General features: G+C 41.3%; 1 protein-coding gene across 2 annotated transcripts in view; it reads right to left on the reverse strand.

The window, feature by feature from the left end:
• JAG2 (jagged canonical Notch ligand 2) overlaps nucleotides 1-17,997 on the reverse strand; it is a 64,522-nt gene that overhangs the window by 16,692 nt on the left and 29,833 nt on the right. Inside the window, exons 4-12 of one of the 2 annotated variants that reach the window (XM_069949988.1) lie at nucleotides 14,638-14,892; nucleotides 14,023-14,083; nucleotides 7,480-7,610; nucleotides 6,373-6,492; nucleotides 6,146-6,259; nucleotides 5,409-5,522; nucleotides 3,904-4,017; nucleotides 1,250-1,296; nucleotides 867-1,040 (exon numbers count right to left, since the gene is read on the reverse strand). In XM_069949988.1, the coding sequence (XP_069806089.1) occupies nucleotides 867-1,040; nucleotides 1,250-1,296; nucleotides 3,904-4,017; nucleotides 5,409-5,522; nucleotides 6,146-6,259; nucleotides 6,373-6,492; nucleotides 7,480-7,610; nucleotides 14,023-14,083; nucleotides 14,638-14,892 (1,130 nt within the window). The remainder of the gene's footprint in view (nucleotides 1-866; nucleotides 1,041-1,249; nucleotides 1,297-3,903; nucleotides 4,018-5,408; nucleotides 5,523-6,145; nucleotides 6,260-6,372; nucleotides 6,493-7,479; nucleotides 7,611-14,022; nucleotides 14,084-14,637; nucleotides 14,893-17,997) is intronic. The other variant, XM_069949989.1, reaches the window with a different exon arrangement.

The raw sequence follows: 17,997 nt of genomic DNA on the forward strand, positions 1-17,997 counted from the left end.
GAGCAAACCAGCAACAAGTGCTTTAAGTTCTAGGTGGTTAGAAGTGTGGTGGTAACAACTTGTATCAAAAAGTGGTCCCATGACCTTATGCACAGCCCTGCAATACAAAATGATGCTGATCCTAAACATTAAAAAGAGTCCCATAGACTGTAGGATCGGCAAATGGTGACGGACTGTCTGCTGGGACCTAAACTTATAAGAACAGAGACCTTTTGTTGCCCAAGTGGATGGAGTAGCAGCATGCAAGTTCAAGGGGCTTTGGCTATTATTGGAAGTCTCATAGAGAATAAATGTATGGGCTGTCAAGCATACCTGTTTCCGCTCCATTCACTTTAAGGACAACTGTTGACTGGTGGGATTCCCAGTGGTCGAACCCCCACAGATCAGCTAGTTATAACTTAATCTTGAGATAAACCTTTTAACAATGGACTTGCAAAGCACCAATCCATAAAAGAATAGGCTTACGCTGCGCTGACAATGTCTGTGAGGCATATAACCCAACCCTTTCACAAGGTATACTTCACTATAAAAGTTTGTGAACGCAGGAATATAATTACACCATGAGCTGCTGACTTGTCAGAGACATTTCTCCAGGGTACAAAGAAGCAACACATCTCTCTGGAATTTTAATGATCTAGAAATTCAATTTACTAATAAAACGGACTAAAAAAAAAAAAAAAAAGCTGTCCCTTCATGTGTTTAAAGCCACTCAGACACCACCGTACAAATCTGCTTATGCATACAAAGTATCGTGTGATGCCTACATTAATAGGTAATGTCCTGGTCTCTGGAGATCGCTTGTTTCCTCCACAGATAGATTTCCCAGTCCATGGAGGATGGCACACAGACTCCTGGGAAGCACTCACCTCACAAGTGGTGCCAGCAAAGCCAGGGAGACATCGGCAGTGGAAACCATTGACCAGGTCGTCGCAGACGCCTCCGTTCTGACATGGATTGCTTGAACATTCATTTACTTCTATCTCACAGTTCTTGCCGACAAATCCACGAGGACAGAAACAGCGATATCCATTTATCTTATCCTGGTGGAATCGTAAGATAAAGTGCAATGTTTAGATTTCTATTTAATAATTACTTAAAGGGGGATTGCACTAAAAAGCATTTTTATATAACTGAATTGGTCACCCATAGCTTTATATATCTACAATATAATGTAATTAAAGCTTCTGCACCATCTATGTGGTTTCTCCGGTATTTGTATTGCTTTCTATAGCGTAAAAGCATAACTTACCTTGCAAATGCCTCCATTCTGGCACTGACCGCGGCAGTCATTAACATCTAGAAGTAAAAAATATCTTTATAGAATACATGGCAGAAAGTGGCGTTTAAACATATGATATACAGCATTACCAAGTAAAAAAAAAAAAAAAATTATATTATATTAATATATATATATATATATATATATATATATATATATATATATATATATATATATATATATATATATATATATATAGTCTAGCTCTTAAGTCATCTTATCCAGTCGTGTTGCTAAGAATTATTGATGATCTTTTTCAGTCAAGCTGGATGACAACCACTAATAGAATGTATTTCAGCTCCAATTTAAGAAATCATCCAAAATAATTAATTTAAAGTGATCAAGTGAGATTATATAAAAATAAGCCTTATACCAGACAGACCATGAACAAAGGGAGGTGCCATTTCTGGGGGGGGGGGGAAACATTTTTTTCTCTGATCTTGCTTAAAGGGAACCTGTCACCCCCCGTACCGGGGTGACAGGCTCCAGACCCCCCGTTAGAGACCCCTATACTTACCTCATCCCGCCGGGTCCCGCTTCTGGATTCGGTCGGGTCCCGGAGATCTCAGCCGCTGCAGCCCGGCGTGCGCGCTGAGAGATGAGTCCAACACCCATAGAGAATGACAGGAGAGTCCAGCGCTCCGTCATTCTCTATGAGCGTTGGACTCATCTGTCAGCGCGCGCGCCGGGCTGCAGCGGCTGAGATCTCCGGGACCCGACCGAATCCAGAAGCGGGACCCGGAGGGATCAGGTAAGTATAGGGGGTTCTAACGGGGGGTCGGGAGCCTGTCACCCCGGCACGGGGGGTGACAGGTTCCCTTTAAGCTGACAGAATTAGATGACTCAAGGGCCTAAGGGCCCTATTACACGGAGCAATAATCATCCTGATTCAGCTGATTATCACTTCTTGTAATAGACAGGGCGATCAGCCAATGAAAAGATTGGCTGATCATTTCTTTAAACCCTGACCTAAAATCATCGGCCGCTGACTGCGCATCGCTATGTGTAATAGTGATGCATGGCTGACAACTGAATTCAACAAACAGTTTAAATTCCCTCTATGCTACTGGGATCCTTCAGCGCTCTGCATGCTTCTTCCCTGGTCCCTCGCGCTGCAGCTTCAGAACAGGGTGGTCCTAGCCAGTCATTGGCTGAGCTGCCTCACAGCCCTGACGGGCCACTCTGAAGCTGTGGCACAGGATCAGGGAGGAGGTAGAGCGTAGGAGGAGACCAGGAACATGAACAGGTAATGTAAGCTGTTTGGGCAAAGGCTGCATGGACATCGCTAACAATGTCCGTGCAGCCCTTGCTAAACAATTATCAGGCCGTGTAATGGGCCCAGAAAATGAGCGCCGATCTGGCAGACTGGTGCTCGTTTACAGTATTGATCGGCCCGTTGTCAGGCCATCTGATAGGACCCTTACTCCCACATTGTGAAGTCTGCACTTTGCGCAAATACGGTCTTGTTTTAACTGGTAAATTTTTTTATTTTATTTAGAGGCAGAAATATGAGGATTGATTATCATGCGCACACCGCGGCTAATTTTTTGGCAAACAAAATTTTGTGGTAACAGGCCCAATAATGCCAAAGTAGATTTCTGCAGTAATACGTGCAACTGAAAAACCTCTACCATACATCTGAATGGTGATGCTTTGGATGCAAACACATTTCTGCAAGCTCCCTTCAGATGAACACAAGAGTAAATATTAACTGGAAAAAAATCTGCTCATTTAAAAAGGTGTCACACAAACATGTGCAGAGTTTTCATTGGTCAAGGTCTTAGTGAAGAGACCCAATTAGTGTTGAGTTAGGGTCCATTGACACAGAAAGATTATCTGACAGATTATCTGCCAAAGATCTGAAGCCAAAGCCAGAAATGGATTTGAAAAGATGAGAAATCTCAGGCTTTCCTTTATGACCTGATCTCTGTTTATAGTCTGTTTCTGGCTTTGGCTTCAAATCTTTGTCAGATAATCTTTCTGTGTAAATGGACCCTTAACTTGCCAAACAGTTCGACATTTGACTCCTGGCAGTTGGAAAAGTTGGATGCCGCCCTAGAGAGTCCTGGAAAACATGGATACAACCATAGTATACAGCCAAATGCCAAGCTTTCGGGCTTAGAGAACACTAACTGCAAGTCAATTACTGGATAGAAAGAAGAGATGCATGTAGCCATGTGCGTCAAACCCAGGCTTGCTGCTTAATCCAGCTTGTTAGATTCTAAGTTTATGACAGTGGTATCCTGCAACAGGTAAGATCGAGGAGCTAGCCAGGGAGCAAAGCCACATACGTCTCCCAACTCATTACAGAGACCCCAACTAATCAAAGCCATTGGCATGTCTGTGTAACACGTCAAATTTTTTATTTTTAAAGGTGCAATAACGCTTTAAGGCTGTGTTCACATGTAGTATTTTAGTCAGTGTTTGTAGCCAAAATGAGGAGTTCCTCGGTGTTGCCTCTACTCCTGGTTTTGGCTACAAATACGGACCAAAATACCATGTGTAAACATAACCTCAGAGCCAAGTCTTCTGCACCCCAATGCATAGACGGTGCAGCGAGAAGGTGAAGATGGCCAAGTATAGGATAGGAAGAATCAGCTTAGAATGAACCAGTCAATACTAACTGATGTGACAGTTTTTTCCTGTCCATCCTGGAATGCAGTCACAGTAATATCCACCAATGAGATCTCTGCAAGAATAAGCATTAACACAGGGATTTCCCTCACACTCATTAGCATCTGTGAAACAAGACAAAAGAAAAAAAGTACACACCATTACACAGATTCCCAGGCACCAAGCAGAATACACCGACAGATTAATAAACTAGTAGCAAATCAAGAATACGTTACATTTCATGCAGAATAAAAACATGCCCATCTACTGGATTAGCCATATTCAATGTCTAGTTCATGCCAGAATATCCACCCCAAGTAGTATTTGTCCTATTGTCTACTTTACACTCATTGGGGAATATGTGAGCTGGAGCTGCAAAGGAGGGTGGGGGGAGATTATTTAGAATGCACAAAAAGGAGGCATGTAGATGACCAGCGCTCTTAAAGGGAACCTGTCACCCCCCGTGCCGGGCGACAGGCTCCCGACCCCCCGTTAGAGCCCCCTATACTCACCTAATCCCGCCGGGTCCCGCTTCTGGATCCGGTCGGGTGATGAAGATCTCAGCCGCTGCATCCCGGCGCGCGCGCTGAGAGATGAGTCCAACGCTCATAGAGAAAGACAGGAGAGTCCAGCGCTCCGTCATTCTCTATGAGCGTTGGACTCATCTGTCAGCGCGCGCGCCGGGCTGCAGCGGCTGAGATCTTCATCACCCGACCGGATCCAGAAGCGGGACCCGGCGGGATTAGGTGAGTATAGGGGGCTCTAACTGGGGGTCGGGAGCCTGTCACCCCGGCACGGGGGGTGACAGGTTCCCTTTAAGGCAATTTAAGGGGACACTCTATTCCCTACCATCTCTAACATTAAAAGGTTAAAAAAAAAAAACTGTGGGAGACTAAGTCAAATAAATGGTCTGCTCAGATTTCAATAACATTTTATAGAATAGTCACTGTACACAGAAATAGTGAATATGCGATTAGGTGTCATTTTCAATTTTATTTTTTATTACATTTAATCAAGAAATATATATTTTCCTCCTTTTTAGTGTACAGATTTATCCCCCATAAAAAAAAATTAAAGCAGCTCATTACTATACTAAAAAAAATAAAAATATGTAATAAATATGTTGTAATAAATATGTTGTCAATATACACTTTTAAAAAGTATTAATAAAATATTACAAGCCCCACAAAAAGCCCCATCACCAGTTTAGTCTGATAAAAACCCATCACCATTAGTAAAACATTAGGTAAAAATAAAAATGCATTATTATAAAAAAAAAAACAAAAAAAAAACAACACACAACTTAAAAGCCCCGAAACTGCATCAAGGATTGAACTTCGGAAATGCTAACTTAGTTTGGTAAAGTAAAACATAAACATATGAAATATTCTATTATTACGGGGATTAAAGGCGACCCCTCTGTGTTCTGTCGTCAATGCATTGTTTCAAGTACATACTCAATGTCACTACAGAATGTGGTGGAGAAATATTATGGCTAGGTTTCCAAGTGACTTACCCAGCTGACAGGTGGTCCCAACCCACTGCGGAGGACAAATGCACTCAAAGCCATTAATAAGGTTTTTACAGATTCCTCCACTTGCACAAGGGTTAGATGCACATTCATCAATGTCTGAAATTACGATAGGAAGGGAATATAACAGTGAGTAAGTTCATATCAACATGCATAGACCTCACTCGTATTGCCTTCAACCCCAGTACCATATAGAGACGAGGACATCTAAAGTATGGTATAATATATTATATATATATTTATTTATATATATATATATATATATATATATATATATATATATATATATATATATATATATATATATATATATATATATATATATATATATATATATATATATATTATATATACATATACACATATACATATACACACACACAATAAAAATAATCACACTAAAAATAATCACAACGTTCCCACATCTATAATTTTATGCCAAATGGAAGCCACTTGGTCCCAACAGACAACTATAAGTATGACTTTTAATGACTGGTCAGCTGTGATCACTGTTAGCAAATGTAGAGGGCTGATTCTCATAATAGCATAGGACTAGTCTTCAGAACCACTGCGCCCTCCTGTCAACCTTGACTAAAAAAAAATAATTGTCCAATATTTGAGACTTCCCCACTTGCTTGAACAATGACTTTCAGAAAACCAATGACTTTCAGAAAACCGATAACATACAGAATAAGATGTCCTTTAACGTTTGGCAAACTTACCGATAGCACAGGTTGCACCTGTCCACCCTGGTGGACAATGACACTCGAACCCAGTGGAAACTTCATGACAGACACCATCATTTGCACATGGGTTTGAAGCGCAGGCGTGTTCAGCTAGAAAACATAAGTTCGGTTGCTATGTTGGTAGACAAAATAGACATTGAAAGCTTAATAATTTGGAGGTATTGTCTTTTATTAGGGTAATAAGGGTGAGGATCCAAATGTACCTATTTCACAGTTCTTCCCAGAGTAGCCATCGGCACAGGCACAGTGATATTTGTCCGGCTCAGTGTTCATGCAGGTGCCCCCGTTTAGGCATGGATGATGGGTTCCACAATAGTTCAGGTCTTTAAAGGAAAAAGCAAGTATTAACATAAAACTAAAGACTGGTGAGAACTGGCTTCCGTCACACTTGGCTGCCCAATGTCACCAACAAGAGATGTAAAGGGGCCGAACAATTTACGAGCACAAAAAAAGAAAATCAGAAGGGTGAGAAAAGAATGGTAAATTCTTATAGTCCGGAGGCTTCAAGAGGGAGAAGATAACCATGCAATGCTCCACGAGCCACTTCTCTGGAAAGGGGTCAAGGCAACAATCCTTCTAGAGGTGCCGACAACAGGATGGTAGACAATTGGTGGTGCTAAATAACCAGTGACCTTTCCTCCTCTATCAAGGGATGCCATAAAAATAGTATGCAGTGACACAAAGATCATAAGGATCTATGCACCGCTAATTCGCTACTTGGCCTTGACCTAAAGTCTTGAGCAATGCTGTCCTATGGTGATCTGATGAAAGATCTGGTTTCATTGACGACCAACTTAAACACAGTTACCAGACTAGTTGTATAAAAACTTAATGACATGCTAGAAATTCTACACATCGTGGGATATGAGATACCTGGTTCTTTACTCGTAGCAAGAAACCAAACATGAAGGAATGATTAAGTCACTGCCTGGACGTCTGGGAGGAGGGGGGGGGGGGGGTTCTGACTCTACACCATACCCAATACTCATTTTCCTATACATCAGGCAACTAAGGATCAGGCATGTCGAATTTCCATATGCCCAACCCTTTATTTCCCTTCACGAGAGAGATGAATCTGGCAATAGATTATTCTCCTCTCCTCATTGAGAACACGTGTGCTTAGCCAGCTAAGGTGTATGACCGTAGAAAGGCATCTGACCATTCAGAAATAAAACTCAGAATCACAGGGAAAACCTACATCATAAAGATGTCAACCAGGATGGAAGCAAACAGCACCGCCATGAGTAAGGTTTAACACCACCTTTGCCTTCAACGACAAAGATTATCTACGATCTACCCACAAAATGTACCTTTATCGCAGAGAAGTCCACCCCAATTGGTCTCGCAGTTACACTCCCACGGCAAACGACAACTCCCATGGAGGCAGCCAGGGTATGAAAGACACTTGTTGCAATAGTCCCCCTGCCAGCCATAGTGGCACCTAGGATGAGAGGGTGCATAGTTCAAAAATAAAACAATGACAAATCAAGAAAAAAGAGAAACCAAATGCATCTGTAAGGGGAAAAAAAACAAACACTTTCAAGTTGATGACACCAACAGACTACTATAAATAAAATTCACCTAGTAATTGGGGAACATTTCAAGTCATCAGGCCTATGTTATCAGGGGCCATAACAGTCCAACATCATATTTTTATTAAATTGCTTCTATGAACTATGAGTAGGTAAGTTCCCTTTAGAATTGTAATGAGTATCCATAAAAAAAGTGATTGAAATAGCTTGATCCAAATCCAAAAACCTCAAGCATTCCCTAACCCAAAAGCGGCCTGTTGTGTACCTATATAAATGCATGCAAAAAAATTATTAGAAAAACTGAAGACAAAAGCTCAGAGCGTCACCCCAGAATCAGTATAAAGCTCTTTTCTGCGGATGCTTTTGGGCAGGATTGGCAAGGGGTTAGCCAATCTGTTTTTCTAAAGAGTGGAAGTGTTATTTCAAGGCCTGGGGGTGGGTGAAGACACAGCTGTCTTGTCAGTTTTAACTGCAGTTATTTTAGGAACCTTTTCCATACAATGAGTGTTACGTATTCACGCTGTGCTTTTATATTGTACGTTCCCTGATCACCCAGACCCCTAACATGACTTCAATGCAAGGTTTCCTTTATTTATCCAGACTAACTTTATACCTACAGTGGCTACATAATACACAATCAAAAAGTGAAATGTGCATTTCCCTATCCATAAGGCTATAACATACTGATGTAGCAGAGCTGAAGGTCACTGGACTCTTTATTGCATACAATAAAGCAACCTTTCCCTGCAGCCCTCTATAAATCCTAAGGTGGCACAACACAGTGCTATTACAAACTTAGCTCTGCTACACCTGCAAATGACCACAAAGCAGTAGAGGTAAGCGCTACTCGAGCATGCGCGAGTCTAATTTTTCGGCATTTGACAACCGGTTGCTGGAGAAGTTGTGTGCAGCCATAGGGAGTCCGGGAAACCAGATACAGCCTATAGCTATGTTCCCACACAGTATTTGTCAGTGTTTTGCAACCAAACCCAGGTGGAGTGGACGGAAAACACAAAAAGACTATGTTCACACACTGTTGATATAGAGTGGATGGCCACTATTTAATGGCAAATAATTCCTGTAATTTTAAAACAGCCATTAATTGTAATTAAATGACAGCCATCCACTCAATTTCAACAGTGACCATAGCCTTTGTGTTTTCAATCCACTCCTGGTTTTGGTTGCAAAAATACTGTGTGGGAACATAGCCTATGGCTGTATGCATGTTTTCTCATACTCCCTAGGACTGGAAAAAAAAAAAAAAATCCCCCCAAAAATCTGATGAATAAAGATTTTGAAAAACCAAAATAAACTGAGATGTGCTGGTGTCAGTCGGGAGCTTATGGCAGTGCAGGATTCTAGGATTCCTCAGTGACAACATTTTTATTTTTTATTTTTAGAGGAACACAATGTTTATGAATCAGAGGGTCACTACGTGTTAATTCCGGTTCTTTTACCATGATCTAGGAAGAGTAAATGTGGACTTCCTCTGGCACAGGAAGTCTGCTATGTCCTAATTTTACAGGTGATGGGCCAGCTTTAATTCAACTTCCTTATCGGAAACAAAGGGATTTACACAAATTCTATATGAAACTTTTTTTTTTTCTCTCTGTCCTCCCACATCCTATTGTTGTAGTGACGTCTTGGAACATATATGGTCTCTAAGACACATGCACAAAAGTAAATAGAAAACTTCATTTTATAATCTGATCTCATCTCATGCTTCCGGGCCAAATCATTCACACGACACCAGTGACGGGTTGAGGTCAGGAACAAATTAACATATAAAAGAATCTGAGTATAGAGCACAAGGTGTGGACAGTGTCAAGTCAGCTGATCTATAATACTTAAAGGGAAACCATCCGCAGGGTAGAAGAATCTAATTTGATTTGTCCCTATAGCACAGTGTGTTTAGGATGAAGGGAACTTTTTTACCTTAAAGAGTCACTGTCGATTATTTTTTTATTTTTTATAGAAATCAATAGTCCAGGCGATTTTAAGAAACTTTGCAATTGGGTTTATTAGCCAAATCTGCCATTATCTGCATGTAAAAAGACTTTTCCCAGGTCCCCCCTCCCTCCTCTTTTCCATCCACTGCAAATAAATAAATAAATCAGGAAATTGTGACTTTTTGCATCAGATGTACCCAGTCTGGTCTATAGAGAGGGGAGGGGGAGGAGGGAGTTAGCTGACAGCAGAAAGTAGATAACAGAGGATTACAGGCACAGAGCTGGGTGACAGCTGTAATCAGAGGTCAGAGAGGTCAGTGGTGACTGTCACAGGAGATAAAGGGTGAGGTATTTGTAGATTAACTCTTTGTTGTCCTGTTTTGGTCTTTTCTTTAGCTCTCTCCATAAGAGAACCATGAAGACAGGGGGGAGAGCTTCAAACTGCTTTTTCATGATAAAAATGCATTTTTCGGCTAATAAACCCAATTACAAAGTTTCTTAAATTCGCCTGGACTATTGATTTTAGCAAAAAAATTTCACGACAGTGACACTTTAATCATTGGCACCGTTTCCATGATATTAGCAATTTAATCCATATGCTAAATTAGTAGTTTTGGCGCACTGGGGACGGAGCTACCCCTCCTAATAAATATAAGAGTGGGTCGGGGAGGGCAGATTGGTGGGCTCCTGCCCCAGTGTACTAAAATACCTAATCAGCATATTGAGTAAACCGCTAATAGCACAGAAACTTCAAAGAGGAAGGCAAGAAACTTTATCCTTGGTACCCCGTGCGCTACAAGGATATATCTAACCGGCTTGAGAATCCATGCTTCTTCTACATTCATATCTGCAGAACGGTACCAACAGAACTGTATGCCAACATATACAGAGGTGGACCTATGATTGATCCAGTGAGTTTAATTGACTAAATGTAGTCCACTTCTATGTGTATACAAATGCACACCTCAAATGTAGAATCCCCACCAGATGTGACCATAGCTTAAGGTTGTCCAGCATTATGACAGCTTTCTTCCAAAAACAGCTCCACACCTGTACACATCTATATATCTGTACATCTATTAAAATAAGAAGATCAGAGCTGCAATGCCAGATATGACCCATGATCAGACGTGATGCTGTGTTTGTTGTCTAACCTTGAAGACCTTAGGGTATTGCTTAAAGTGACTCTGTATCCACAATCTGACCCCGCCAAACCGCTTGTACCTTCAGATAGCTGCTTTTAATCCAAGATCTGTCCTTGGGTCCGGCACAACCTCTCTGTCCCTCCTAATCATTAGTAATGCTCCAGGCAGATTTTCTTCTATTCATCACCTGTGTCAGCAAGGCACATGGGCTGGATCGTTAAGGTACCTGTGCAATGTTCAGACAGGAGAAAATGTTCTAGGGGCATTCCTAATGATGAAGAGGGTGGAGATGAGGGGCGGTGCAAAGTTAGGGCACAGATACTGTAAGCCACGGCCGTTTGGCACAGGGCTGCAAGTTTAAAAAGTTGTTTTTTAGGACAATAACTATCACCTGCCGAATGGACCCCCAGCACAGACCTTGGATAAAAAGCAGCTATCCGAAGGTACAAGCTGTTTGGGTGGGCAGATTGTGGGTACAGAGTCGCTTTGAACATACCCTTAAACTTGCCCTCTTACCAAATCAATAATTGCCTATGGGGTAATTGAGATTATGGTAGGTAGAATTAAAGGAGGGGGGGGGGGGGGGGGACACACAAACCACTTTGATTTTGTTGGTCAATGCAACCTTTGCAAGCATGTGCAGCACAGAGGCCACACCGTATCATGCAATCTTGTCATCTAATCCAAGGGTATTATAATAAAATGCTTTGCTGAGGCTAAATACCGTAGACTTTAGGGGCATGTTAAAAGGTTTTAAGGTTTTATTGTGACCAGCAAGAATGTTTCTAAACCCTCATGCCAACTTTTGTGTGCATTGCCCACTAGGGTCCAGAGATATTCATTGCTTTCTAGTGACAATACTAAACAGCAGCTAACTAAAACAAAGATTATTATTATTACTCATGAATACACATGCCAGAATTTCAAGATCTACTGTCACAAGTAGTGCAATAGAGAAGGAGCATGGAAGGGGGCAACTATTTATAACTAATATGTTCATCCTCACAAAAGGTCTATATAAAATAGGATAACTATCCTTGAAAGAAATTCAATGGCTGCCATTATTACTGGTTGTGTTTGTGATACAAAATAACATTTGTCAAAGCACATTAATAAATTATAAAATACATAGGAAACGAACAAATAGCTTTTGTGTAGTCTGGGTAACCTTATCAGGCTCCAAACTTCTACGTCTGCACCAAAAGCAATTGTTAGATGTAGGATACGTCGACCTTGCAGCCGAGAGGAAGAGGCTGCGAGACGGAATTTCACGGGGGTACAAAGTCATTCTTTACATTGCATCCTTAAAACCAGCTGGCACCTTGAATACAAGGAAGGTACTGAAACAAGGGAAGGAAACTGAGAGGAACGGGGTTCTGAGGATTAAAAAACACAATGTGTACTTTGGATTTTCTTATCTAGAATATGACAGGGAAAAACAGAAGCACGTGATATTGATGGCCTCTGTATATATACGTTAAAAATTCTATTCATCCATTTTCCCATAGGGGTCATCACCCAGCTTCTCCCGATTCCTGAATGATGTGTTTCCATAGAGTTGCATAGCTAACATACTTGCAGTTCAAAGCTCCAGGAAAACTAGGTGACAACCTTTTGTAAGAGCTGGAGGCCATATCTGTGTTCACGAAGCCAAGAAACATAGTGCAACAAAAATTTTAACTTGACCAAAAAAAAAAAAAAAAAAAGTTACTCCAAAAGAGTTGAACTTGTTTTTCAAAAATCTTAGGAAGACGGATGACAATGCCTAATATTACATGCTGCAACGTATGCAAACTGCCTAGAAGGTTTAAGGCATAGTCTGTAACACTTGCAGTCCAATCATAAAAATATTTATGCAATAATCAACCATGAATACAAGAAGCAAACAGACAAAAAGTAAAATATATAGAAACTGCATTAAACAACTGGGTTTCATGTTGTGTCACACACATCACTGAGAGATTGTAAAAACAACTATCTTGAAGCAGAAGATGTAGCAATCGGCTTCCTTCTTGAGACTCCGGCTAATAAACAGGTTCCAGCTATGGAGAGGGAAGATAAACCCAGCCCATACTTCACTTGTGGCTGCATTGGGCTAGATGTTAATCAGGTTATAGAAGGGAAAAAAATTCAATAATGGGATCAAAGCAATGCTGACTAACACTGTGCACGGCTATAAGATTCAGTCTCCACAAGCCATGACTCTAGATAAGAGGTCTTTGAAGACAAATGTTGGCCAACCACTTGCACACTTTAAGCAGATGATCTGAAGGTCGATCATTGTTTTGGTAAGTGGTGTCCTACAACATATTGATTTGTGATCCTTAATTTCAAGGACCAGAGTCATGTGACTATGTAGAGGAAAAACAAATGTTCAAGGGGGTTGGTTAAAAAAACATATACATATATGTGCACATTGCCACATACACTTGACAAGTCAGGCAGTGGTTAAAAAGGATTGATCTGACTTCTTTAGAACAATGTATCCATATTGTCATATGCCTCTAACATCCATAATTACATTCTGCTACCAACCTTGGGGCACTGTACCAATGCACAAAACAATATGTCCCATTTTTCTCCTACTGATGCCTATTTGCAAAGTTATAAAGTAATGCTTTACTTCCAAGCTCAAATGTAGCAGAGGTAAAGCTGAGCTGCAGCATACATCCTCCTCCCTCCCCAACATGATTCATGTGCAAGGATCAGTGCTGGAAGCCAAACCCTGTACAAGGTTTGTACACCAATCATGCAGAGGAGCAGTGACTGGAAAAACATAGCTCCCCTTTTCTTTTATTCACACTTCTCTACAATTCAAAACCACGGTGGAACAAATAATGTATCCATGTACCCCACAATAAGCATTTATGACCAGTATATAAAGCGTAAAGTAAAACTACCATGACAATAAGAAGGTGAACTATACTCGTCCTTCTCATCCTCATTATTCAATTCTGAGGTTTCATCTGATAAACAAAAAGTGGCAACGCTCCAAGAATCCCTATCAGGGGGATAGGATGCAATTATAGGACTCCAGCAAAACAAAGCATGAATCATAGTCCAGCACATCCCAGACATAAAAAAGCACACTGTCCAACACAGACAAGTCATAAGACAAGAGCATACATTTTGAAGCAGTTTTTCTAAAACACAGATCATTTACTACATTTGTAGAGATGCAAGCGCATACACCTCCGAGCAAAATGAAAAAATAAAGTGTAACTTACTTGCATTCTCCGGGAACAGAACATCCGCCGTGGAGTAAGTCACATCCCTGCTTGCATATTGCTGTAAAAGAAATACACTTATTAGAAAAAAGTTTTACATTATTGAAATACACTTAGACATTCATTCAACTAAAATCTCCCAAAAGTCCTAAACTGTCTATGGGCCAGGAGACCATATCATTATGGTGCGTTTACACAGACAGATTTATCTGACAGATCTTTGAAGCCCAAACCAGGAACAGACTATAAACAGGGATCCGGTCATAAAAGAGACTGGGATCTATCCTCTTTTCAAATCCATTCCTCGCTTTGGCTTCCAAAATCTATCAGATAAATCTCTGTGTAAACGCACCCTTAGGTCAATCCATTATCACTTTCACCTTGCCCAAACTGGTTGGCTTTTCCCACCACCCTTGATTGATAAATTTCTTCCCAACATCAATGAGGCTGGAAAAGGGGACGACTGCCAAGGCTGATCACCCTGGGTCCTCTTTTCACATATACAGCTGATCTTGCTGGGAAAGATGCAGGTATCCAAGCATCTCCCGGGAACCCCCACTATGTCCTTATGATCCAATAGGGCATTGCATAAAAAGAAGTGGGTCAGTGACTCACCTTGTTTACACTCTTCTCCCATCCAACCTTCCATACAGGCTTTATTTCCATTGTGGTCACAGGTGTAATGGCCAACAAAGTCATCCCTGGGTCGACATAGCTTATTACACATAACGCCATAGTAATTTTCATCACATTTGACTCTGATTTTAACATCGAAGTGGGCAACATGGCCATTCAAAACCAAGGGTGTCCACTGGTCATCCGGGTTGATTACTCCAGCGTATGGAATTCGATCAATAAGAAGAGATTCGTCTGGGAGGGAAAAGAAAATAAAGTTGTTGTTTAGTTGTTTAGGGAGTTCTATGCTTGACAACTGGATTAGAGAACTGAATGAACTGTACAAGTTCCATTGATACTACATTCGTTGTGGTTCATTTGACGTGACGTGACAGAGCGAAGACCACACACAGATGCCATACACAGAGATCTGATATACAACCCTCAGGCACTGCATTTGGCAATCAACATACCCTTCCAATACACACAAGGCCAACATTGGCACCGAGCTGCAATACCAGAGCTTACGCAAAAAGCATATGTGGCTGCAATGGGACTTGATGGTAGCTGTGGGGAGAGCTGTAGTATACTCCAGTGTATAGGATTTCCAGACCTGGGTGGCTGGCACTGTGCCAGTGTAAAGCAAGGGTCGAAATTTTAGAGCATTATCTATGCCAGTAAGTTAACTCACAATACAAGATGCAGCCAATGGACAAGTTTTACGAAGCACATTAAGGACCTGGTCCATTGTTGTTTGCTTTTGTTTTGGGAGGTGGGGTGGTAACATCTAATCTTTACCTTAGCTAGGATTGATTTAGTTGAAATTTTTTTAAGGCATTTCCTCATCAGTGCCACGAACAGGATACAGACTATATAGCTCATCCCTGCATTCTCAGACTGTTCCATTTCCCACCACCCCTCCCCCTTGTACAGGCTTAACATCCTCGATCAAGAGCATAAAGATCTAAATATAATTTATTTTCTTGTTGCCAGTTTGCAGCTAAAAACAAAAAGGTAAAAATTGGGTCTACAAAACAAAAAAAGAGCAGCACTAAGTAATGTAATTATATTGAAGTGTAGTCAATATAAGCAGCTATAGCCAAAAGAGTCTTGGCACTCACAAAGACAAACAGGATGTCGAGCTTCCATGCAAATGCAAGTGAACTTGTACCGAAGGACACAACTAAAAGAGGGTTGTCTCATGCAGAACCTGTTCATACGCCCTTCTCAGGCATATGGAAGTCACAGGGATTGGCAAAGGGCCATACTCACACCATCTTTGCATTGCACGAATGACCATTGATTAGAGTTTTGCAGTTTTTGTCCAGCCAGATGCGGCATCCCCCAGGTTAGAGATACCAGACTGTATACATAAAGGGGATCTCTTATGGATTAGTGCAGAAGGATTACATGTGAGGGAAGGGGGCTTCTTCCACACAATGCATCTAAAGGGTTTAAGTAAAGAAGTTGAAGGTAATGGCCCTATTCCACGGGCCGACTGACAGGAGCAAACGAGCGCTATTAGCGAGTGAGTCTGTGGGGGGGGGGGCACGGGGAGCATGTTGAAAAACAAACGAATGCAGCGATCAGCCGACATTAACAATGTCGGCTGATCGTTGCTGTCAATTCCACGGGACGATTATCGTCCGTAGCAGGCAATAATCGTTCTGTGGAATAGGGCCTTAAGAGTAAGGTTTGTCCCGACCTTATTTACTGTAAACAGGATGGGACAAGGGGAATTAGGGGCCTTTGACAACGAGAACCTGGTACGACGATCTGGACACCATCTCGCTTAAAGGGGTTATCCATGGCCACTTTCTTGCAGAGACAGTCCCAGTCTTGTCTCCAGCTTGGACGGGTTTTGCTGCTCAGCTCCATTAAGGTGAATGGAGCTTAATTGTAAACCGCACCTGAACTAGAGACAAGAGTCGTGTTGTCTCTAAAAGAAAGTGGCCATGTTTTCATAGCGCTGGATAACCCCTTTAAATTCTAGCTGGCACAGCTGCCACAATGAGAATCTCAGAAGAGATGTCCTGAGATGAGAGGTTTGATAGGTCTGATGACACGACACAGGATACGACTACTTCCTCTACATTCCTCCCAGTGCTCTACCAGTCTGACGACAGCAAGAGCCGATCGCATTTAGCTGGAGGAAATAAATACAGGAGGGAAAAGCTATAAAGCAGCAGCCTTAAAGAAATATCTAAAGATTTTATATATAGCCAGTAGCTAAGGTTACCCGAATACACTTCACATAGCCGGATCTGTTTTTATTCCAGTTGATCTCTATTATGGTAACAAAATCTGAAGGGAATTTACAGGCGCGACAAATTGCAGTTTGCAGCATTACCACAATCTTCTGATTTTTTAGATCCTTGATTATATCCATAAATAAACATCCTATATGCGGTGTGAAAAGAATAGTAACAGGTTAGGATTGGACGACTGACGTCTTGGTGCTTTTGTACCAAGACAACGGGGCTCCAGTCACGTTGGCAGCAGACAATCTAATTGAGAAAATAACATGCTGGGCAGAGCGGTAATTTAGTTAAGTGTAAAATGTGACACTCCGAGACAGACTAAATATGTACCACTGCCTAATGCGTCCAGATCAGTGCTTACAGGAGGCAAGGAAACCAGGAGGAATTGGTGGGGTGGAGGTCGGTGGATAGCCACCCTATTCATCTCATCTGTGGACCAAGATAGGATATAGAGAAAATGCAAAAGTATTCTGCATGAGGTCACTCATTCCAGTGGGAAACATCACATTAATTAGGGGTCTGGGGAGCGGGAGACCAGCATATGGAATTTTCAGGGACTTTATCGATGAACATTAATATTCAATTGGTGAGGGTTTGTCACTCAGGTCCCCACTGATTCTCTGTTAGCAGGAGCCACATTACCTGCCTGCCTTGGTGCTGGGTGTCAGACATTGATCAGATACTAAAAGGTCTATCCTGAGGATTAGGCATCAAAAAAAAGTTTTGGAAAACCATTTTGAGGCTATGTTTCCACAATGCCTTTTTAAGATTAAAAAAAAAAAAAAAAAAAAAAAAAAAAAAAGTCTGTTCTTTGGTAATGACAGCCATTAATAATCTTTACGGCCACCACTATAAAATAACGGCCATTGTTTTACCTAAAAAGACATTGACGAAACATAGCCTAAGAGTAAAAAAATAAAAATAAAAAAGGAATCATTCACTAGATAAAACTAAGGAGATCCAAAAACCAGAAGTGAGCAAACTCTTCGGCAAAGTACGTAAATTTTTTAAGAATCTGTTGTAGAAAGCGAAGGCTTTGATGTCAGCAAATCTGTACAAGGACAAAGCCTATTAGAGATGAGCAAATGTCTAAAAATTC

The sequence above is a fragment of the Dendropsophus ebraccatus genome, chromosome 13, assembly GCF_027789765.1.
Source record: "Dendropsophus ebraccatus isolate aDenEbr1 chromosome 13, aDenEbr1.pat, whole genome shotgun sequence".
NCBI classification, from domain to species: domain Eukaryota; kingdom Metazoa; phylum Chordata; class Amphibia; order Anura; family Hylidae; genus Dendropsophus; species Dendropsophus ebraccatus.